General features: G+C 39.4%; 1 protein-coding gene and 1 non-coding gene across 2 annotated transcripts in view; both read left to right on the top strand.

The window, feature by feature from the left end:
* The window catches only part of LOC124973111 (mothers against decapentaplegic homolog 1-like), a 50,942-nt gene that overhangs the window by 18,505 nt on the left and 7,923 nt on the right, over positions 1–24,514 (top strand). Inside the window, 3 exon segments of the mRNA XM_047537267.1 lie at positions 14,637–14,891; positions 18,526–18,627; positions 20,834–21,055. Coding sequence (XP_047393223.1) covers positions 14,637–14,891; positions 18,526–18,627; positions 20,834–21,055 — 579 coding nt within the window.
* On the top strand, positions 17,842–17,971 carry LOC124973177 (small nucleolar RNA SNORA33). Its single transcript, XR_007106628.1, has one exon. It is a non-coding gene; the product is annotated as a small nucleolar RNA SNORA33 (small nucleolar RNA).

The raw sequence follows: 24,514 nt of genomic DNA, 5'->3' as shown, positions 1-24,514 counted from the left end.
GGGATATTGTCTTATGTAATGATCTCAGGACGCTTGTCTTGGTTTTATTTTCAGCCTCCTTGGTACTGGGTTTTGAAAGTCTCGGAGAAAAGACTGGAGATTTCTTTCCCCAAAATGTATGTTCTACCCTATTGACATTTTTCACTTTAGAATAAAAATATTCCCTTCAAAGAGTCAGAATCATGACTAATAATCATAAATTAGCCAGATCAGCAGAACTTTGCCCAGATTTGGGGAAAAATGAAATTTGTTTGGGAAAGAGATGGGGAAGTAAAAAGAAGATATTCATTTTTAAAAGCACAACTGGGGGACTTGAACTGTTATGAGAGATCCCATGAGCACTTTGTTAAACATCTAGGTGAATTTAAAGAATCCCCAGTTTGGTGATTTGCCAGCCAGGCTGGGATTTAGTACAGTTGTTAGATCCTGGTATCAACTAGTTTGAAAATCCACAGGCTTGCCTTCTCTCACTTGGCGTGATCCAGAGTCCATGGCTTGGAAGCTCTTCCCTGTATTTGGAAGGTAGACTGAGAACCCTGGCTGCTTGCCCATTTCTCCCTCATAATCTTGGTTGACCTCCTGGGATCCTTAGCCTGAAGCCAGACTGCAAAGCTCCAGTGCAGTTATGAGGTCATCAAACTGCTATGGGCCAGAAGTAACCATATCTTCATCCATAAAAGAGTCTGGAAATGTGTTCCCTGGACTAAATAAAAAGATTTAGGTCAAAGAAGGACTGGCAGGTTTTCCTCCAGTTTTTAAATGGTTCATTTATGCTCTGGAATCTGAGCAAAGTTACTGGATGAAAGCTCACATTTATTTTCTGCCCACAGCAGTGCCTCAGGCTAGGGCAGCTCTGCAGGAGATGCTACAATTCTTAGTTCACTCTCAAGGGAACCCACCCATGTCTTAGGAGGTTACAGCCTGGTGCCTGTAGTCAATAATACCTTCACTGATTACTGTCTGCCCACCTCTCTGGAGATGCACTTGGAATAAGGCAAAAGAAGAGTACATCTTTATGAGGGGTGTTTGGGCAACTTCTTGCAAATTAAAAATAAATGTACATGGATGTATGTGTATACATACATATGTACATGTAGGTGTGTGTGTGGATGGTATAGTGGGTATATATATATGTGTGTATATATATTCATATATATGTGTGGGTATAAACACACACATACACCCACACACACAGTGAAACTGGCCTTGTATAGTTTTTTCTCTATATTTCTCTATCAACATAAAGGATATATGTCCTGTCTCTCTCACTCCATATTTATATCATGTATATATGTGCGTGCCTGTATATACACACACATATATATGCAGACATACATCCATAAACACATGTCCTGTTTCAATCTCATCATTGATACGTGTGTGTGTGGGTGTGTGTATACTAATTCCTTCTTGAAACACCAAGTGACTGAAACAGGTCATATATGTAGACAGCCAGTTGTAGCAGTCAGTGATGTTTTTTTTATGTGAGCACCTGGAATTTTCCCCAGTGGATGGTGGTATACTGGAGAGATTTTTAATTTAAGATAGTCAAGTTAGAAAATGGCTGGGGATAAATGCTTTTGGATTGTCAACCCTGTGGCTATGAACTAGGAAAAAGGACAGCTAATTTTAAAATGTATTAAGAGGCAGATGATGGGTGTGTCCTAGAGGCCAGCTTGAAGGAGAGGTCCCTGGCCAAATCTGTGATGGTTTGATCAGCAGAATAATTAAGGACAGAGTAGATCACTAGTAGTAACTGGAACAGGAATCCAAGGACCCTGATGATGTAAATCAGTGGGGGAGCTTGTGTGTGGTAGAGGGCTGATTACCAACTGTGAATGTGGAATAAAGTTCTTGAAGAAATTCAGGACATATGAGGATAGTAAAAGGAGATATTTATTTCCCTGTAGAAGTAGGGTGTTTCAACTCTCCAATCGTTTTTTTTTCTTTTTTTTTTATTATTGTAAACAAACGGGATACATGTTGTTTCTCTGTCTGTACATGGCGTAAAGGCATACCATTTGTGTAATCATAAATGTACATAGGGCAATGTTGTTTGATTCATTCTGCCATATTATCCCTTCCCCCCCACCCTTCTGACCCCTCCCCTCCCTCTATACAGTCCTTCCTTCCTCCATTCCTGCCCCCCTCCCTAAACCCAACTCCAACCCCAACACTAACGCATCCCACCCCCCATCATCTGTCATCATTCACTTATTAGTGATATCATTCTTCCTTTGGTTTTTTGAGATTGGCTTATATCACTTAGCATGATATTCTCCAGTTTCATCCATTTGCCTGCAAATGCCATAATTTTATCATTCTTTATCGCTGAGTAATATTTCATTGTATATATATATATATACCACAGTTTCTTTATCCATTCATCAATTGAAGGACATCTAGGTTGGTTCCACAATCTGGCTATTGTGAACTGAGCAGCTATGAACATTGATGTGGCTGTATCTCTGTAATATGCTGATTTTAAGTCCTTTGGGTATAGGCCAAGGAGTGTGATAGCTGGGTCAAATGGTGGTTCCATTCCAAGTTTTCTAAGGAATCTCCACACTGCTTTCCAGAGTGGCTGCACTAATTTGCAGCCCCACCAGCAATGTAAGAGTGTACCTTTCTCCCCACATCCTCGCCAACACCTGATGTTGCTTGTTTTCTTGATAATCACCATTCTAATTGGGGTGAGATGGAATCTTAGGGTGGTTTTGATTTGCATTTCTCTTATTACTAGAGATGTTGAACATTTTTCCATATGTTTGTTGATTGCTTGTAGATCTTCTTTTGTGAAGTGTCTATTCATTTCCTTAGCCCATTTGTCGATTGGATTATTTGCATCCTTGGTGTAGAGTTTTTTGAGTTCTTTATAGATTTTGGAGATTAGTGCTCTATCTGAAGTATGATTGGCAAAGATTTTCTCCCACTCTGTAGGCTCCTTCTTTGCATTGCTGATAGTTTCCTTTGCTGAGAGAAAACTTTTTAGTTTGAATCTATCCCAGTTATTAATTCTTGCTTTTATTTCTTGTGCTATGGGAGTCCTGTTGAGGAAGTCTGGCCCTAAGCCGACATGTTGAAGCTCTGGACCTACTTTTTCTTCTATAAGATGCAAGGTCTCTGGTCTGATTCTGAGGTCCTTAATCCATTTTGAGTTTAGTTTCGTACATGGTGAGAGATATGGATTTAGTTTCATTCTGATGCATATGGATTTCCAATTCTCCCAGCACCATTTGTTGAAGAGGCTATCTTTTCTCCATTGCATATTTTTGGCCCCTTTGTCTAGTATGAGAAAATTCTATTTATTTGGGTTTGTGTCCGTGTCCTCTATTCTGTACCATTGATCCACCTTTCTATTTTGGTACCAATACCATGCCATTTTTGTTACTATTGCTTTGTAGTAGAGTTGAAGATCTGGTATTGCGATACCCCCTGCTTCACTCTTTCTGCCAAGGATTGCTTTAGCTATTCTGGGCTTTTTATTCTTCCAGATGAATTTCATAATCTCTTGCTCTATTTCTGTAAGGTACATCATTGGGATTTTAATTGGAATTGCATTGAATCTGTATAGCACTTTTGGTAGTATGGTCATTTTGACAATATTAATTCTTCCTATCCAAGAACATGGGAGATCTTTCCATCTTCTAAGGTTTTCTTTAATTTCTTTCTTTAGTGTTCTGTAGTTCTCATTGTAGAGGTCTTTCACCTCTTTTGTGAGATTGATTCCCAAGTATTTTATTTTTTTCGAGGCTATTGTGAATGGGGTAGTTTTCCTAATTATTCTTTGCGAAGATTCATCACTTATGTATAAAAATGCCTTCGATTTATGTGCATTGATCTTATATCCCGCTACTTTACTGAATTCACTTGTGAGATCTAAAAGTTTTCTGGTGGAATTTCCTGGTTCCTCTAAGTATACAATCATATCATCAGCAAATAGGGATAGTTTGAGTTCTTCTTTTCCAATTTGTATCCCTTTAATTTCTTTGGTCTGTCTAATTGCTCCTGCTAGAGTTTCAAGGACGATATTGAATAGAAGTGGTGAAAGAGGGTATCCCTGCCTTCTTCCAGTTTTTAGAGGGAATGCTTTCAGTTTTTCACCATTTAGAATGATATTAGCCATGGGTTTAGCGTAGATGGCCTTTACAATGTTAAGGAATGTTCCCATTTTCCCTATTTTTTCTAGGGTTTTGAGCATGAAGGGGTGCTGTATTTTATCAAATGCTTTTTCTTCATCTATCAAAATAATCATGTGATTCTTGACTTTAAGTCTATTGATATGGTGAATAACATTTATTGATTTCCTGATGTTGAACCAACCTTGAATCCCTGGGATGAAACCCACTTGATCATGGTGCACTATCTTTTTAATATGCTTTTGTATGTGATTTGCTAAAATTTTGTTGAGAATTTTTGCGTCGATGTTCATTAAGGATATTGGTCTGAAATTTTCTTTCCTCGATGTGTCTCTGTCTGGTTTAGGAATCAGGGTAATATTGGCTTCATAGAATGAGTTTGGGAGAGTTCCCTCCTCTTCTATTTTCTGGAATCCTTTGAGAAGTATTGGAATGAGCTCTTCTTTAAAAGTTTTGTAGAACTCGGCTGAGAACCCATCTGGTCCTGGACTTTTCTTTGTTGGAAGGCTTTTGATGACTTCTTCTATTTCATTACTTGAAATTGGTCTATTTAAATTTTGTATGTCCTCCTCGTTCAGTTTAGGCAATTCATATGTCTCTAGAAACCTGTTGATGTCTTCGAAATTTTCTATTTTGTTGGAGTATAGATTTTCAAAATAGCTTCTAATTATGTTTTGTATTTCAGTCATGTCTGTTGTGATATTTCCTTGTTCATTCCGAATTTTAGTGATTTCTCTTGTCTTCTCTTTGTTAGTGTGGCTAAAGGTTTATCAATTTTGTTTATTTTTTCGAAGAACCAACTATTTATTTTGTCAATTTGTTGTATTGTTTCTTTCGTTTCAATTTCATTGATTTCAGCTCTCAGTTTAATTATTTCCTATCTTCTACTACTTTTGGTGTTGGTCTGTTCTTCTTTTTCTAGGGCTTTGAGCTGTAGTGTTAGGTCATTTATTTTTTGAGTTTTACTTCTTTTATTAAATGCGCTCCATGAAATAAATCTTCCTCTAAGTACTGCTTTCATAGTGTCCCAGAGATTTTGATATGATGTTTCTTTGTTCTCGTTTACCTCTAAGAATTTTTTAATTTCCTTCCTAATATCTTCTGTTATCCATTCATCATATAATAGCATATTGTTTAATCTCCAGGTGTTGGAGTAATTTCTGTTTTTTACTCTTTCATTAATTTCTAACTTCAATCCATTATGATCTGATAGAATACAAGGTAGTGTCTCTATCTTCTTGTATTTGCTGACATTAGCTTTGTGGCACAATATATGGTCTACTTTAGAGAAGGATCCATGTGCTGCTGAGAAGAAAGTGTATTCGCTCTTGGTTGGATGGTATATTCTATAAATGTCTGTTAAGTCTAAATTATTGATTGTGTTATTGAGATCTATGGTTTCTTTGTTCAATTTTTGTTTGGAAGATCTGTCCAGTGGTGAAAGAGGCGTGTTAAAATCACCTAGTGTTATTGTGTTATGGTCTATTTGGTTTCTAAAATTGAGAAGGATTTGTTTAACATACATGGATGAGCCACTGTTTGGGGCATAGATGTTTATGATTTTTATATCTTGCTGATTTATGCTTCCCTTAAGCAGTATGAAATGTCCTCCTTTATCCCTTCTGACTAACTTTGGCTTGAAGTCCACATTATCTGAAATGAGGATGGATACTCCAGCTTTTTTGCTGAGTCCATGTGCATGGTGTGTTTTTCCCCATCCTTTCACCTTTAGTCTATGGGTATCTCTTTCTATGAGGTGAGTCTCTTGCAGGCAATATATTGTTGGATCTTTCTTTTTAATCCAATCTGCCAGTCTATGTCTTTTGATTGATGAATTCAGGCCATTAACATTCAGGGTTATTATTGAGATATGATTTGTATTCCCAGTCATTTGGTTCATATTTAAAATTTTTGACACATCTTGGTTCCTCCTTTATTTGACAGTTCCTTTAGGATAATTCCTCCCTTTGCTGATTTGCTTCTTTGTTTTTTATTTCTTCCTCATGAAATATTTTGCTGAGAATGTTCTCTAATGCTGGCTTTCTTTTTGTAAATTCTTTTAGCTTTTGTTTATCATGGAATGATTTTATTTCATCGTCAAATTTGAAGGTAAGTTTTGCTGGGTATAAGATTCTTGGTTGGCATCCATTTTCTTTCAGGGCCTGAAAAATGTTCCAGGCCCTTCTAGCTTTTAGGGTCTGGATTGAAAAATCTGCTGATATCCGTATTGGCTTCTCCCTGAATGTAATTTGGTTCTTTTCTCTCACAGCCTTTAAAATTCTGTCTTTATTTTGTATGTTAGGTATTTTCATTATAATGTGCCTTGGTGTGGGTCTGTTGTAATTTTGTGTATTTGGAGTCCTATAAGCCTCTTGGACTTGATTTTCCATTTCATTCTTCAGATTTGGGAAATTTTCTGGTATTATTTCTTCAAATAGATTGTTCATTCCTTTGGTTTGTTTCTCTAAGCCTTCCTCAATCCCAATAATTCTCAAATTTGGCCTTTTCATGATATCCCATAGTTCTTGGAGATTCTGTTCATGATTTCTCACCATCTTCTCTGTTTGTTCAACTTTTTTTTCGAGGTTAAATATTTTGTCTTCAATATCTGAAGTTCTGTCTTCCAGGTGTTCTATCCTATTCGTTATGCTTTCTATGGAGTTCTTAATTTGGTTTATTGTTTCCTTCAAGGATTTCTGTTTGTTTTTTTTTTCAATATCTCTAACTCTTTATTGAAATGATCTTTTGCTTCCTGAATTTGCTCTGTTAACTGTCCATTGGTGCGATCGTTCAATGCCTGCATTTGCTCTTTCATCTCATCGTTTGCTTCCCTAATTATTTTAATTATGTACATTCTGAACTCCCTTTCTGTCATTTCTTCTGCCATGCTGTCGTTGGATTTTATTGATGTAACATCTAGATTTGTTTGGGGCATTTTCTTCCCTTGTTTTCTCATATTGTTCAGGAATCAGTGGGTCATTAATATATTGCAGATTTCCTCTATCAACTTATAATGTCCCTGAAGATTGCTAGTATATCCCCTCTTATCCTTCAGTAGCCTGAAGTCTTGGAGGAGGTTGATAATGCAGAGCTCCATGAAGAAGCTGCCTCTCTAGGGGTGGTGACCCTCAGGTGGCATATATTCCCTGCTAGTGGGCAGAGGTGTCTCCACTTGTTTACCAATGGTCATCCAATGGGGAACTAGGCTGTGGGCTGAGGCAAGGCCTGTTTGTGCCTGTGTCTCTGGTTTTACCGTCCCTGTGGAAAACCTCCCCCGGCCGGGAAGACTCACTCGTTGGGGACGTCTCGCTGGTCAGTTGCCCTCCTAGAGGTTCCCCTCAATCTACAACTACTGCCTGGGCTGGGCTGTCTTCCTCTGCAATGATCCCAGGGGCCCGGACCTATGTCCTGGGCCTGGGAGCCTCACCCTCCACAGGTGAGTCTCCTTAGGCTGCCTCTCCCAGAGAATCTGCCTGCAGCCCTGGAAACTTCACTCCGCCCCTAGGCGTGTCTCTGTGCGGCTCTTCCAGCTAGAAGCCACCTAGCTCCTGGGACCCTGCTCTGCACCAATTGCCTGGCTATGCAGCCCCTTCTCTGAGCCGCCACCTGGAGCCCCGTACAATAGCTCCGAGACCCAGAGACCCGCCACACACCTCCTCCTCCGGACAGCCACCCAGTTTCCGATGCAGTCACCAGGAGTCCAAGCAACTCACTTCAGGTCTCCTCCTCCTGCCATCCACCCGTAGCCCTAGGCAGTCACTCCAAGTCCAAGTGACCCGCCCTGTTCCTCCTCCTCCTCCTTGGGGTAGCCCCCGGGTGTTCAGGAACAGTGGCTCTGAAACCAGGTGACCCTCCACGCTCCTCCTCCAGGCAGGCCACCGGTGTTCAGGAGCGGTCGCTTTTAGTCCAATCAACTCACCACTCGCCTCCTTCTCTGGCAACTGCCTGTGGCTCTGATGCAGTCACTCCTAGACCAAGCGTCCCACCTCTCTCCTCCTCTAGGCAGGCCACCGGTGTTCTGGAGCAATCGTTCTGAGTTCAAACAGCTTGCCACGCAGCTCCTCCTCTGGCAACTGCCTGTGGCTCTGATGCAGTCACTCCTAGACCAAGCAACCCACCGGGCTTCTCCTCTTCCTCCGGGCAACCCCCCCCCAGTGTTCAGAAGCGGTCGTTCTGCGTCCACACAGCTCGCCACTCAGCTCCTCCTCAGGCAGCCGCCCGGAGCCCCAGTGGTTGCTCCGATTCCAAGCGCTGTGCTGAGCCGCCTCCTCTAAGATGATCCCAGTTGTCCGTGTTTACCGCTCCAGTGGGGGAAGGGCGTCTCACCGAGCAACTCTACTTCACAAAGTTCCCTGCGTTCCAGGGCTACTGCCCCATCCGGGACGCCTCCCCAATGGGAGATACTCACCCGGCGGCTTTGAGTTGGTCCCAAGTCTCTCACTATCTCCTCTTTTGAATCTTGCGTCCTGGAGCAACGTGAAATGCAGCCGCCCTCTAGTCCGCCATCTTGGCCCACCCCGCGGAGTTATTGTCAAAGATATTTTACTTTTATTAGTTTACACTATTTGAATTGAACCTTTTTAAATCACGTGAATTAAAAGTATCTGGATCCATTTTTAAATTTTAATTTTAGGAGCGCTCAATTTTGATACAGACAAAAAATGACATCACACAGCATGACATACAAATAACACAAAATCAAAGGCCTTGTAACCTTATAGCTGAATCTCCATTGCAATGTAACAGATGTTCAAAACTCTAGTTGAATAAAAAATAGAACCAATCAAAAAGTCATGAGCTAAAAAAAACATAGATTTCAAAAAAAAACAAGAGTCCTGGAAAAATGATATGGCCGTTAATTACTTTAGTAAAGCACCATAAAATTTACTTTTGCTGGAGTTTAGGTAAGACTCTTTTTAAGTTTTTTTTCCTTGGGTTTGAGACTGGGTCTCCTACTGAGCCTTCAGGCTTCCTCTATTTACATTTCAATGTAAGCCTTGACTGAGATCCGGAAGCATCTAACAGGTTTTAGCAGAAGCTTTGTGCCTAGGGCATTTTAGCCATCTCTATCAGGACAGGCTTGGATGTCAAAGAAAATTATGAGACCTTATTTTCCATTACTTTTGAGAATGAAGCTACTATGCTAAACTCCTCACTGAGATGTGCCATTAGTTATTGAGCTGCCTATAGCTGCATATATGGGATTTATTTTCCCCTCAGTGACAAACAGGTTAAATCTTGCTTCACAGTTACATTGAGGACAGGAGCTTGAAGTAAGGCCTCTTTTTGATATTCCTGGGGCAGAATATTGTCCTATGGTGGCTATTTCCTGTAGTATTGAACCTATTGATGACATAACTAAGCTTTTTGAGATCTTTTAATTCCTATTAGCTAAAAAGTTTAGGAGTTCTTCAATGGTCTTTTGATATTCCTCCTGAGTGGAGGCACATAAAGGATGTCATTTACTTACTGGAGAACAATCACAGTTGTTTTATCTCTGAATTTTGTTAAGTCCTTAGCTAAGGTTTGTCCAGAACAGGTGAGGGTCATCTAAATCCTGAGGCTACACTGTCTAGGTTAGTTTAGATACAATATCAGATTCCTCAAAAGCAAACAGAAATTGCTATTCAGAGTCTAGCATAAACAGGAAAACCTTTTAAATCGAACTTAATAAACCAATCAGCAGTTGGAAATCCAAGATAAAAGTGTATGGATTAAGAACTACAGGGTGGGGTAAATTACTGCTTCATTGTTCTAAGGTTTTGGACTAGGCAGTTTGCTTTTTAACTCCTAAAGTGGGTGAATCGCATGGGTTGCAAGGCATTAAAAGTTTCTATCAGTTTGAATGATCTTTAATAAGCCCTTTTTCTTGTCTTTATGCTCCCTTTACTTTCTTTTTGATGTCTATTAAAAAATGGAAGATGCAAGCTGGAGAAGATCATCTGAGGATTGATCAAGGTCATATGCCAATTTTTGTAATTTTCTCTAAATATTTGGGATTGACTAAATGATAAATTTGTACCTTAAAAGTAGGTGACCCTTTATGGATTCAGGATTCAGGGTAGTGTATATTCTTATTGCTTTCCTAAGTCTCTCCATGAAAATAGCAGGACTTTCCTGAAGGCCACATAATAGTTTTTTAGGCATCCTACTCATTGTTTGAATCCCCAGTTAGGATGGTTTCTGGGAACTGCCTGTGCTCTCGATGGTTAATAGCATAATTTTCCAGGTGAAGTCAAATACGTGGCATAAGTTTTGAAACATCTCAATATTAGGATGTTCTAAAAACCTCCCTAAATTTATTTTTGTCTGTCTTAAGTTGGGAGGGTCCCCTTGATCTTCCTCCCTTAATAGGAGATTCCTCAAGGCTTTCTCCTCTCATGGTAGAGTTTATTGATGTCAAACATGGTAATATATGAAAGGCACTTTACTTGATCATTTGCAATTTAGCAGTATGCAGGCTAGTGGTGAACCTGGCAATACTGTTGAGAGAGAAGCTCCCTTCTGAGTAAGAAGTATTAAGGACATCTCCCTAATGTTGAGCTTCCTTATGGTCAAGAAAAACCCATCTCTCACTACCTGTCTTTGCCAAAGTTATTTCTGGCCTTCTTTGACAAAGTGCCAGGGTCCTAGTTTGCCCTGTGCTAGAGACCCTGGGAGGATTCAGACTTAAGGGCATTACTGCTTTCCTCCCTGCCACTATAATCTCCTGATTATGAAAATGATGACAAAAGTAAAAAAGTGTGCCTTTTGCCTATCTTTTTGCCCTGTAGACTAAAGGAATCTCTGGAGGGTGAGGGGACATCTGTTGGTTGTTAGGCGTATAATGCCCTTTGCTTGGAGGGTCTCATGGGAGGGGTTTTTAAATGCCTCCCCTCTTGCAGCTTAAAGAGAACACCATGAGCACATATAAGCACAGGAACAGTAATGGGGAGACTCTAGTGTCTAGACTAGTGAAGGCTAACTATAGGAACAAAGGGAACCTGGGCATTTTCATACTAATCATCCCAGGCCTTAATCCTACAGCTTGAATTCCTAATGTCTGACCGGCAAGGGAAGGGGAGCATCCAGGAGGGAGTGGATGTGCAGGAGTGTTGTGCACTGTAGGGCCCATATGGAGGCAAAGGTAATTGGTGCTTTCCCTCAGTGCCATTCATCTACTGATCACCCTGGATACCCTTCAGGGCGGTTGGGAGGGAGAGTCCAGAGAAGGAACCTTTGGGGTCCACATGAGAGTAGCCCGGGCTGAGAACCCCACAGTTTTGCCAACCCTTCCTCTGCCTACATGCATCCTGGGCAGATCAGGACTAGGGACACGGTGTTCTGGTGGCAATTGCGCTCCAGGCCTGGACAGAAATGTAGGTAAAGTCTTCGGCAGAGTCCAACATGCCTACACAGCAGGTGATTGGAAACTTGCCTGGGCCAGGAAACCTCTCACCTGAGTCTTAAGAATTGTGGCTGCACTAACTGCATGTAAGTAGCCAATGGGTGCCCATTTTTTCCTCCAAAATTAAAGAGACAGAAAGATGCACCTCAAAGAGATGTGTGGTGCATGGAGAGAGAAGATTACTTACCTTGGCGTAAACCTCCAAATCTGATACCGCCATTTAAAGGTGACAAGTTCTGCTCCTTCTAATGTTGAAGATTGAGCACTAGAGAAGCACACAAAGGCAAGCATATTAAGCAGTTTTTATTTAAAGGTAATAATACAGACTTCTCCCGGCAGGAAAAAGGAGGCCATTGCTGATGTTCGAAAGTTCCAAGAAAGTGAGCGCACCCTACATCTTTTATAGGTTAAAGTCTCTTTTGTTCTCCAGTTCTCTTCCCCCTTATCTCTCCTTCCTGCATACATGACTAGGCCTGGTTTTGCATAAAGTGAGAAGCCATGTGCAGGGAGAAGGCCAAGGTGATTCAGGCAGATAAGGGCCCAGTGGGCATTAATTAGCAGCTCCATGCTTGCAGTCCTTGATAAAGGCAGGCAAATTTGGTAATCAATGGACTCCAGAGATCCTTGACATTCCATTCTTCCAGGTACAATCTCCAACTTCCAGAGGCAGATGGCTTCATGGCTTCATTTCCTCGATTTGACCCAATCCCCTATTTCTACACTAACTACCTGTTCTTAATTCTGGCTTCATTAGTAGCTTCATTATAATTACTTCAAACAGGAAACAATTAATTGGCTGAAGATAATATTGTATCATAAAATAAATTTCAATACATATATGTTAGAAAATGGAGCACAACCTTAGATGGATCTCACAGGCAAAGAATCCAGTGGAGAGTTGTGTGTTCTGTTTATGTGAAGATCTGTGCATCTCACTATAAATATCTAGTAATTCAGTATTCAGAGTTTATTAAAGGTACCCCCACCAACAATGACAAAATCATCTAACAATCAGAGGTGAGGACCTGGGAGTGAAGTTTAGTGGCCTAGCATGTGCTTATCACTTGCAAGGCCCTGGGTCCAATCCCCAGTACCTCACCAAAAGAAAGCAGGTGAGGGGAAAAGTTACTTTCCTTGTCAAGTTCATCTGCAGTGTGCAGCTTTCCTGTCCTTTGTGGCTCACTTCCCAGGTCATCTTCAAAAGCTGATTGAGTTCATCTGTGGCTGAGCAGATCACCACACATCAGGTTACTGCAGGAGCAGAAATACATTCTCCTTTGCTGTAGCAAAGGTTAATTCTTTATCCCTGGCTGCCTTGCCTGCAGGCAGTAGGAACAGGAAGTTCTCAAATACTCCTCAGCAAAATAAGAGCTGCTAAAATAGTCTGCCAGGGGTGTCCTCTGAAAGGTGGAGGAGATGGAGATTGACTCAGGTTGCCACCTGTTTCTGCATTTGTGGAAGGTGGTTTAGGGGGTTAGGGTGACTTGGAGTGAAAATCGTAAAAAACTGTAGCTAGGTATTAATGTAACTTAAAGTTATTGGACTTTTTCACAGCTTGTAAGGTTTCTATTGGCACTTCAGAAGTCTTTTTCCGTAATTTTTTTGACAAGATAAAGTAGTTTGCACTTCAGGTGATATTGAAAAGTAGAAGGAGAAAAGAATCAGTTTTTTAATGGCTTGGTTTGGGCAGATTGAATCACAGTGCTGAAAAAAAAATTAAAAAATATGCTCAAAAGCTTTATTTCTGAATGGCCAGATAATAGGGAAATCAAAAAAATCTGCTACAGGATTATATAGGAATGTAAGATACAGTATGAGAAATTTAATACTTAATATTTTCAGCTCATAAATATGTGATAATGTAAGTATTAAGAGCTTATTTTCCCCCAAAACAATATAAATCATGAGATTCCCTGGAAACTCCTCAGAAGTCAACCTGATTCCTAATGCCACAAAATATTATTTCTTTAAGGAAATGCTTTGAGATTTAACTACCAAAAATAATAGATTTTAAATCTTATCTCTTTGCTCCTGAAGTTTGAAAATAATTTTTCTCCTCTCCACTGAGGCTACAAGAGCAGGAGGGCTTTCAAAGGCCTTTGCATTAGGAGAAACTGTCTGGTGACCCTGGTGGGAAACTTGGGGTTGAGCCTGGTCAGGGCTCTGCCCTTCTAAGTGAAGTGGACTTAACAGTGGTTACATATTCTTATTTGTGCTTGATTTTTTATCATTGCCCTACCCTTCTCTTCTAGAATGATTATATTGATGGTGGCTTTGCGAGAAGGTTTCTAGAATTTGATGAGCATGCTGATTTTCAGCTCCTCATGTTCCTAGTGTTATATGGAGCTTTTAGGAGGGACAGTAGTTGCTTTTGCTTCTCTCAGATGCCTGCCTTTTGGACCTTCATGTCTTGAGTTTTTAGTTAGCAGAATGTATTTTTCATCCTGTATCCTCCTTGGCCTATTAGTGGGTGCCAAGGATTGTTGGCAAATTCACTAAGTGCCTCAGAAAAGGTGTTCATGGAGGGCTGCCACTGGGACAGGACAGTGTGTGTTCTGCCCCACAGAGCATCACCCCTGTGTGATCAACACCTTCACCAGCCTCTGGATGTTTTCTTGCTCATTGTGTCTACTTCTTCAGCTTTATTTACTCTGCTTTTCATTTTAAAGCAAATTTGCATGTCATTTAAAACATTCATGGTGAATAATTCATATCATTCAATAAACACTAAAATCTTATCAGCTGCACTGTGAAGTGGACTTAACAGTGATTACATATTCTTATTTGTGCTTGATTTTTTTAGTGGGTGGAAAAATTAAGAATGAGAACCTTAACAATTTTTAACATAAAATAATGTATTTTTCAAATTTTCCTTGGGCATTTTGTCCATGCTGCATATCTCAGGCATGTCATCTGTGGGTCTAAAGAGACTGTATTTGTTCCTAAGCATAAAATGACTTTTCATTTGAATGGTGCTTTTGAGTTGGCAGCAGGGCTGGGTTCAGATCATTTGTTGTCACTTACAGATAATGTTACAGCTTTCTAGTGAAGGGCTTATGGATCTTTGCCATTCTTATTTTTATTTATCTTCTTTTCCTCTCCATTTCCAGTTCTTTCTCTAGTGCTGGTTCCGAAACACAGTGAATACAGTCCTCAGCACAGCCTCCTATTTCAGTTCTGGAACTTGGGACAGGAGGAGCCTCACATACCACTCAATGCCACCTTTCCAGAATCTTTCCAGCAGCCTACCAGTCACCCATTTCTGCATTCTTCCAACACTAGTTACCCGGATTCTCCTGGAAGCAGCAGCAGCACCTATCATTCTCCAGCCAGCTCAGACCCAGGCAGCCTTTATCAGATGCCAGGTAGGATGGAGTGTCCCCAGGGAGATGGGTCACCTGAAAGGGAAGAGACCTCACCCAGCATATGGGTCCAAGCTTGAGTGCTTCCCATGCCACTCACAGAGGAAGGAGACTGCAGGCAAGGAAGCAAATGTCTTGCTTCATTTGTCAGGCAAAGATGCTCAAATAAACTGTTTTTCACTTGTTTGAAAATAAGTTTGGAAACAGCTGCATCCTTCTGTGATGGCATTATTACACTCTTTGTTATTGATTTAAAGAAAAAGAGAAATAGTGCATTACACATATTGCCATTATGAAAAAGAGCCTTGATTAACTTTGTTTCATATGTGGAAAAAAACCTGTTGCCAGTTCCACCACAGATAAGATATTCCCTAAGGGATCACACACCCCCATTTAATTAAATTCATTTAAGTGGTGATGTAATCCCAAGAAACATACTTTTGCAACAAAGGAACTACAGTGGAAGTGCAGGAACCATCTGCTTGTTTAACTTAGCACAGGCAAAAAACAATTATTTTCCTCTTAGACAATAACTGATGGTGTAATGGTTATCAAAATAAATGATAAATGAGGACATTGTATTTTTTCAAATTATAAATTAATAAACAAGAATCTCAGAAAATAAATAGTACCAAATTTCTTGACAGTAGACCTCAAGGAGAATCAAAGATGGACTTGAAGTTCATTAACATTTTGGAAAGGGAAAATGGGTAAACATGTTTTTAGGCCACTTAGAGTGTTTTTAAATAAATTTAAATTCAGCATCAGTCCTGGACCTTTAAAAATTGAAAAGCAAATTAGTGGGTGGCACATACCCAGAATTCCAGCTACTTTGGAGTCTGAGAGGAGAATCACAATTTCAAAACCAATCTCTATAATTTAGCAAAATAAAAAGATCTGGGGATGTAGCTTCATGGTAAAGTGCCGCTACTTTCAATCCCCAATACTGAAGAAAAAGGAAAATGTTTAATTCTTTATATTGCTTCCATTTTATGTAGTTGTTACACCCCTATTTTTAATATATAAAAAATATATAAATAAATATGTTATTTATATATAAATTATATATAGCTTACTTATATAAATACATGTAAAGTTTTATATATGTATTATTTATATATATATATATACATATATATATATTTATTTTAGTTGTAGGTTGACAGAATACCTTCATTTTATTTTTTTTAATTGTAAACAAATGGGATACATGTTGTTTCTCTGTTTGTACATGGCGTAAAAGCATACCATTTGTGTAATCATACATTTACATAGGGTAATGTTGTTTGATTCATTCTGTTATTTTTTCCCTTCCCCCCACCCCTCCCACCCCTCTTTTCCCTCTATGCAGCCCTTCCTTCCTCCATTCTTGCCACCCTCCCTAACCCTAACTCTAACCCTAACACTAACCCCTCCCACCCCCCATTATGTGTCATCATCCACTTATTAGCGATATCATTCGTCCTTTGGTTTTCTGAGATTGGCTTATCTCACTTAGCATGATATTCTCCAATTTCATCCATTTGCCTGCAAATGCCATATTTTATCATTCTTCATTTTATTTTTATGTGGTGCTGAGGATGGAACCCAGGGCTTCACATGTGTAAGGTGAGCGCTCTACCACTGAGCCACAACTCCAGCCCTTGTTACTCCCCTATTTTTTAAACCTGTTTGTTTTGCATTGTGGTTTTTCAATCCCAAATTGTTGGGGTGAAGGTGGTATATTAGTTTAAAGATCAAAGTACTACCATCTGGTGATTCCCTGTCCACATCACTCCCTTCCAAACCTGTTGGATTTGGTGGGCAGGTTGGTGGTAAGAAGATACATTTCAGAGAACTTTAAAGCAGTGGCAACTGGGGTGAGCCTGAAAGAAAAACCTGAAGATTATTGTCTGAATTTATACTTTGTCCTTGGCTTTCAGGGATAAGACACAGGTCAAGTAGAGGAAATACAGAAAAAAGAAAGGAGGAATCCTAGACCACCAGCTGTAGTGAGCTTCTCCCTCTTAGCCAGGCTGAGGCTGTAGGTGACCAATGAAATGGTCCCCAACTTGACAATGGAAATTCATGGGATTCATGCTCAGAGGAGGCTGCCTTGACTCCTGGCTTGAGGTAAAACAGTCAGCCACAGAGCTGCAGGGAAGAAGCTAAATGTAAAGCAAAAGGAGAAATGGGAAAGGCATCCAGATGCAACCCCTGTAATCCTCTCTTGGGACACTGAATCACTGCTTTTCAGCCACTGGATGGTCGAGGCATTTAGCTGGTTGAGCTGGAGCATCAGTTAGCATCCCTGAGAACTTCGGGAGGAGCAGTGATGGTTATTCCTATTAAACAGTTGCCCAAGGACTTCTCCCAGCATGTGTGATTCCCTCAGGTCAAAGTTTATTCACAAGGCTCTGTCATGGTGCTAGGTGGTGGGCTCTCCAGAGCCAGTGACCACAAAGGGTTGTTGGTGGGAAGCCACAGTGCCCTTTATTTTACAATAAGGAAACACCAGACATGGACTAGTATTGTTGTTTCAGAAATCACATTTTTGCCCTGGTTTGCCAACTAGTGGTGAGCTCTTCAGGAGAGTACATACATAGATTCTGAAACAGAAGATTTTAGAATCAAAACTGTGAATCTGATTTATTTCCAATTATTTTATTAGGGATTTTAAAACTAGTGCTTATTTAAATAGTAGGGAGAAGGTAATCCTAAGAGGTTGCTCAAAGTGATGGAAAATTAACAGTTTTAAATCCTTAGACTTTAATAAAACTTGGCTGGCAAATTTCTAAAAGCCCATAAGTTTAATGCAAGAGATTCCTAAGCCTCCCTCCTCAATCTTTCTCTTGTTGCTTTTAGATGTTTTCCATCCAGCAGTTGAAACTGAAATACATGGGTCATCTTCAGGCAGACAGTATGGGAGTAGGCTGAAGTGCCATTATAATTGTTTTTTAAAATGGCATGGTCCAAGCCATCTGGTGACTCTGCTTACCTGGATGTGTTTCTGCAGAAGTTTAGAAAATGCTGCCAGTACTAATGCCATGTTGTGAGCCTTAAGGACACGGAAGTCACTAAGGTTCCCAGAAATGGCTGCAGCAGATATTAGTGATGGAAAGCATATTCCATAAGACTTTTAATTATTAAGACTTCTGGGGGCTATGGCAGAATGCTTGACTAGCATGTGACAGGTACTGGGTTTATTCTTGGCACCACATGAAAATACATAAAGTAAAGGTATCATGTTCACCTACAACTAAAAAATATTTCTAAAAGACTTCTATATAATTAGTGCTAAAAACTTGGGTGAAACTTCCAAATGTTAACAAGAAACTGCATTTAATGTTGAATCACATATGATGAATGAATGAAGAAATGAAGGAATGTATGAATGAATGAATCAATGAATGATGTGGTCCTGGATGGGCTGAAAATTCCTATTATAGGCATGTAGTGGTTGCTTCTCCTCCTACTGAACTGTCATTAAAAGTGGAGGAGTTTCTCAGATGCACATAATCTTTTGAAATTTTATATCAAGACTGGTGTCTGTAGTATCTAGTCTTTTGATGTGAAGGTTAATTGGCAAGTTGAAGTCTTAGTCTTGGCACAGAAGAAAACATGTGCTTAATCATGTAATTTCTTTGAAACTTTGTAGCTGATTCTTTTCCACCTGCTTACTTGCCTCACAAGGACCCTGGGACCCCAATGGACACAAATATGATAGCACCTTCACTGTGTTCAGAAATCAACAGAAGAGGTAAACTGAGTTGCTGCTTACTCCCCTTGTAGAACCTAAAGTTGATATGTCCAAACATTGATTTCTCTCACAAATTTTATTAATCTTTAAAAAGATAACTGTGGGGCTGGGGAGATAGCTCAGTTGGTAGAGTGCTTGCCTTGCAAGTACAAGGTCCTGAGTTCAATCCCCAGCACTGCAAAAAATAAAAATAAAAAAAAAATAAATAACTGCTAGAGATAGATAGAGCACAGGGATAGAAGCCTGATGGAAAGCATTCTGTGGATAACACATGTGCCTCTTATTTAAAGAGTGGAAGAGTAGACACTGTTTAACTAATGGAGGCATGAGTGTGGCTGTTCACTCATCTCTTCTGCTCTCCAGTTCATCATTTAGAACTGGTGGTGAAAGGATGCTTTTACATGGACAGAGGGGAGCTGAGCCACAATGGGCACAGCACCAGCAAAGTGGAGTTCCACAGTTGGTGTTGAAAATGGAGAGTTCACCTAATTGACCTTCCAAAAGGTTTCTTTTGTGGTTAGAACCTAAATTCATAAACCCCATCTGTTTTCTAGACCTTATTTATGACTCACTGAAACCGAAACCAATAGCATTTGCAACTTTCTTGCTGAATTTGTTAACTTTATTATCAAAAGAAATTGAGGCACATGTTTTTCCTCTTCTCACCTTGAAAAACTTAAGTGGAACTAGACATTTCTTTCCTTCCTTGGTGAAGGGTGAGTGTCTACTTCCAGTTCTGTATTATTCATGGCAGTTACTGAAGGAATGGTGCCATCCTTTTTCCAGGATGACAGTGGCAAGCTGAGTAGGCTTAAGAGAGCAGAGCTCAGGTAAATAAGTGTGGGAGGACCCAGAGCATCTGTCAGAAGCCACAGCCACACTGCTGGATAGAAAGAACTCTTCCCCAGGGGCCTCTCCTGAAGGGCTTCATTGGCACACCCACACACTCCCACAGGCACAGGTTGTTCAATCTGTGTAACATTTATGTAAATTTAAGTTAAAGTGCAACTTGATTTCTAGATTTTAATTGAAGTCAAAATGTAACTGATTGCTTATTTCATTAGCACTTTTTAATTAAAATAGAAGATGCCTGAGACTTTGTCAGAGTGGCATGTATTTTTTAAGCACTTAAAGTTAGATGATATGTATGTAATACTATGATGACAGCTGTGTGTTGCTGTACATTTGTCCAGACCCATACAAGGAACAATACCTACAGTGAACTCCAAGAGCTAGGGATGTAGCTAAATGGTAGAGTGCTTGTCAAGATCGCTCAAGGCTCTGATTTCCATCTCCAGTACCACACACACCTCATATAAATATTAACTCTGGGGTTTGAGTGATAATTGTCTGTCAATGTAGATTCATAGGTTATAACAAATATCCCCCTCAGTGGGGGCCATGGATAGCATATGGAATATCTCTGGACCTTGTATTAAATTTTTCTGTAAACTTTATATGTGCAATGTAATAAATTGGGATGTACAACTTTTAAGCAGTAAATTTTTTGATCATTTTCTTACTGATTCTGTGTTTTATGATACCTGATCCTCTCTAGGACATTTTATCAAACATATAAGTCAACAAATAAAAACTCTGATTTGTTAATCACAAACCTCACATGGGTTTGGAATTTGGAGAAGAGGATGAAAGGAGAGAATGGACACAGTAGTGCACACTAATAGGATCCTGTGGACTCTGTCCTCATTGTGACTAATTTCAGGAAGTAGACACAGATTTAAGAATGCTCTTTTAAGAATTTTAAACTTTAAAAATTTTCCTCTATGGAGTAAGTCTACAATAAGCTAATATTTTCACAAGGAAGGGATGTTGGCCTTTTCTTGTTGGCCTCTTTGGTGGGTTTCCTGGAGCAGAAGTCAGCAGACTTTTGCCCAAATCCCACTGAATCTGCTCCTGTTTGTAAATAAAACTTTACTGCATGTTAAAAAGCAAGTAACTTATTATTAGTATTCAGCAAATGCTGTTGCTAGTCTTTCTTTCTGGTGGCAATTGAAGTAAATTGTTTCCCTTTTAAAGGAGAATGTCTCATTTAGTAAGAAGTATCTGCTTTAGCCCTCAAAGAAAACCTGCTTACGGTATGTGCACAGTCATTCTTCCATGATCCAGAGCCAGTTTTCTGATGCAGTTTCAGTTTTTGAGAGCTCAAGGTACAAACTTCAGTTGATGGAACTTTTCTATTTTACAGATGTTCAGGCAGTTGCTTATGAGGAACCAAAACACTGGTGTTCCATTGTCTACTATGAGCTCAACAGTTATGTGGGTGAAGCATTCTATGCCTCTTCCACAAGTGTGTTGGTGGATGGTTTCACTGATCCTTCCCACAGTGAGAACCGTTTCTGCCTTGGGCAGCTCTCCAGTGTTAAATGGAATTCCACTGTTGAAAAGACCAGGCAGCACATTGGAAAAGGTGTCTTCACTTGAACCCTTCAGATGTATACCTTTCCTATCACAGTTATCCCAGAGGAGAATTGGTCATTTGTTCTGGTATCAAATACCAGATCATATTCAGTTGCTGCAATTTGAAAATATTCCTAAAATTTTATGATCTGGAAGTTCTTCCATTTAAAGACGATGTGGTCTCCTGACTGCCATTTTGTTGATGTGAATTAGCCAAAATCATGACTTGCTATTTCAGGGCACTAGGCTATCTTGTTTTGCTATAGAATAAAATATCTTTTTAGTATATTCAATTATTTAGTGGTGATATGAGTGAGACACTTCTGTAACTTTTACACATTTGATAAGATTAAGTGAATGACTGAATGTGCAGCTATTAGGGGGCCCTGGTTTTCACTGTAGAATGAGGGACACCCACAGAAACATGAAGGAGGGTGAGAGATGACCCATGAACTAGGTGGTGGCATCAGTATGTATCATAACCTTAATAATACATACATGGAAATGCACACATGTTTATGTTCTCATTCATATGGAAATTATGGATACATGTCTACACACATGTGGTTTCTGATATATGTGGCTGGAAGGGTCAAGAAACAGATATCAAGTAGCATCAGTACATCTCTGACCCTGACTATAACCTCCAGTGCCATTTTCCAGAAAACTGGGGCTCCTTGGAGAAATGGCCACTCCCAGCCAGATGTGATGAGCCTAAAGCATCTCATTATAGCAGAAACTAAAGAATGCTTGTGGGGCAAGTCACAGGAGCCAACTTGAAGAGGCTTCTACCCACACAGCTCTCCATGCTAGCACAAAGTACAGTTATCCCTTGTCGTATCTTGTTCAGGATCCTCGAGGGTACTAAAACCCATGGGTACTCAATTCTCTTGGTTTACTGTTTGTTTATAACATGCACAGTCCTCCTGTATACTTTAATTCAAATGAAGCTTAATGCTGTGTAAGTAGATAGTATGCTGGGCTGCTCAAGAAATCATGAGAAGAAAGGAAAGTCTGTACATGTTCAGTATAGGCAGATTAAAAAAAAGTCCTATCTGTGAATTCAGAACCTACAGATATCTAGGGCAAATATAATGAGATGCACTAGTGAATTTTAAAACACTCAAAAACAATACCGACATGTGTCCTTGACAATAATAAATAGATGAGGTAGTGACTTAGAAGTCTGGTTGGTGTAGAGTTAGAGCTAGAGTTGGAGAAACAGCAGTTGGCAAGCATCCTAGTGTGAGTCAAGCAAGAATCCTCAATGAAGGCTTAAATGTAAAGGGAAATTTTTATGAGAATTAGGATATTTGCATGGTCTTCCAAAGTCTCCCCACAAACTTCCAACTAGTCTCAAAGACACTAGAAGGCAGTGATTGCTCAGTGGAAAAACTGAGTAATTTGTGTTTGTAATTACATAATTGATCCCCCATCTTGGCTGGGGGATCAAAATTGTCATCAGCAGTAAAGACAAGAAATACAACATACCTCCAGGTGTGATTCCATGACAAGGCCATAGCATTAGGCAGGGCCAGCTGATAAGGCAAACCTGGGCTCTTCTGCAGGAACATCAGGGAAACCCACAGTGATGAGCACTCTATATTTAAAAGAGTAAGGAGAATAAAGTCTTATTCTCCCAAAATATTTATGGAAAACAAACAACAAGAAAATTGTAGAAATGTTCTGAATTAAAAGTACTTAAAAGACATGACAGCTGTATATAATACCTATTAGTAGACATGATTCTGTACTGAACAGGTGAAATTATTATAAATGACAGTATTGAGAACAGCAGACAAAACTGAAATAAGAAGGGTAGGTGAAAGTATCATATCAATGTTAAATTCACTGGCATTGCTAACAATTATGTGAAACTGCCTTGCATGGCAAGTACATATTTAAGTACTTCAGGGTAAAGGACCATGATGCAATATTTCAGAAAGACAGTATGCACATAGAGGATACCTGCCATCTCTCCATCTGTAGCTGAAGCAATCCTGTGTCAGTGTGTTGTGGGGAGGGAGGTGCTGACGATAAAGGAAAGGGAGCAGAGTGTCACAATGGATTAGTCTGGGTGATGGTTATATACAGTTGCTTTATTTTGTTCTTTGATATTTTTCAGACTTTTCTATAAATTTGAAATTGTTTTCACAGCTAAAGGTTTAAAAAGAATGATCTGTGAAATTTAAAACAGTGGACCAAATAGAAGGATTATTTAATGGGTATTTAAAAGGCATTTACATTCCAGAGGCAGGAGAACCAAGAAATCCTTAAATAGGAACTGATACGTATTTCCATAAAATGATTAAAATGGGGGGAAAATCCCTAAAGACTTTTAATTATGAAATGCTAAAAATTAGGTTTATAACATACATAGTTAACTTGGTATGGTCTGTAAACCATGTGATTATTTTTAAACACATTCTGCATTTTGGATGGAAGGACTTACTTTTCATTAAATTCTAAGGTGACTATTCCCCCAAAGTAGTAAAAAGCCATTACAATTTCCTCTTAGAAAATTAGGAAGAAAATAAGAATTCTGGGAATGCCATTACTTAAAGTTGTTCCAGAAGACCTGAGTAGTGTGCTCAGAATTTCAGATGCTGGAAGTCAGCCAAGATTATCATGACTTGCAGATGATATGATTTATTTAGATAACATTTATGAGATAAATTCTTGAAGTGAAATTAGTAGGCCAAAAACTCTTGATATGTTTTGTCAAATAATTTACAGAAAGCCTGTATTAATTCACAGTCCTTCCAAAAGCACACTAGGCTTCTCCCTCACCTGTGCCTATATCAAGGATGAGCACTGTGTCTGTTCACAGGAAACTGTATACCTAGAAGCCCTTGGAGAACCTATTTTTTTTAATTGTTAGAGTACCTTAATCTGGCAATATCTCATTAAAATGTATAAAGGAGGGGAAAGTCCCAGTCCTACTAGCAACAGAAAAATATAAATTTTTTGAAAATAATGTAAACTATACTGAGTATTATATAAAGATAGTAAAGCTTTACCAAGAGAGAAAGAAAATTCAAATAAACAGGCAGTCTGTGTTTCTTAAATGGAAGGCTTAATATTGTGAAAGCATTTTTGGGTATTTGCTTTCTCTACCTTAATTTGTAGTTTAAAGCAAATTAAACTACAATGTGATGTTTTGTGAGATTTGAATAATGTGTTTTGAGTATTACCTGGAAGAATAAAAAATGAGAGTAGGTAGCTAAAATATTTAATGGAAAATAAAGAAATTTTTGACATCGGGGTTAGTAAAATGTTACAAAACAACAAGTGAATCATAAAAAAACAGGAGAATAAACTGTATAAAAAATTTAATATTGTTGAGAAGCATATCAAATCAAGAGAATCTTCTGACAGTTCTCAGTAACACAGTCAGCTGTTGGGAAGTGGAGGATCCTGACCCTGTACCATATATGCAAATGGATTACTGAGTATTTTTCAAAGGCAA

Source organism: Sciurus carolinensis (assembly GCF_902686445.1).
Source record: "Sciurus carolinensis chromosome 14 unlocalized genomic scaffold, mSciCar1.2 SUPER_6_x, whole genome shotgun sequence".
Classification (NCBI taxonomy): domain Eukaryota; kingdom Metazoa; phylum Chordata; class Mammalia; order Rodentia; family Sciuridae; genus Sciurus; species Sciurus carolinensis.
Note: the sequence above shows the minus strand (reverse complement) of the source record. Positions and strands in the feature narration are given on the sequence as shown.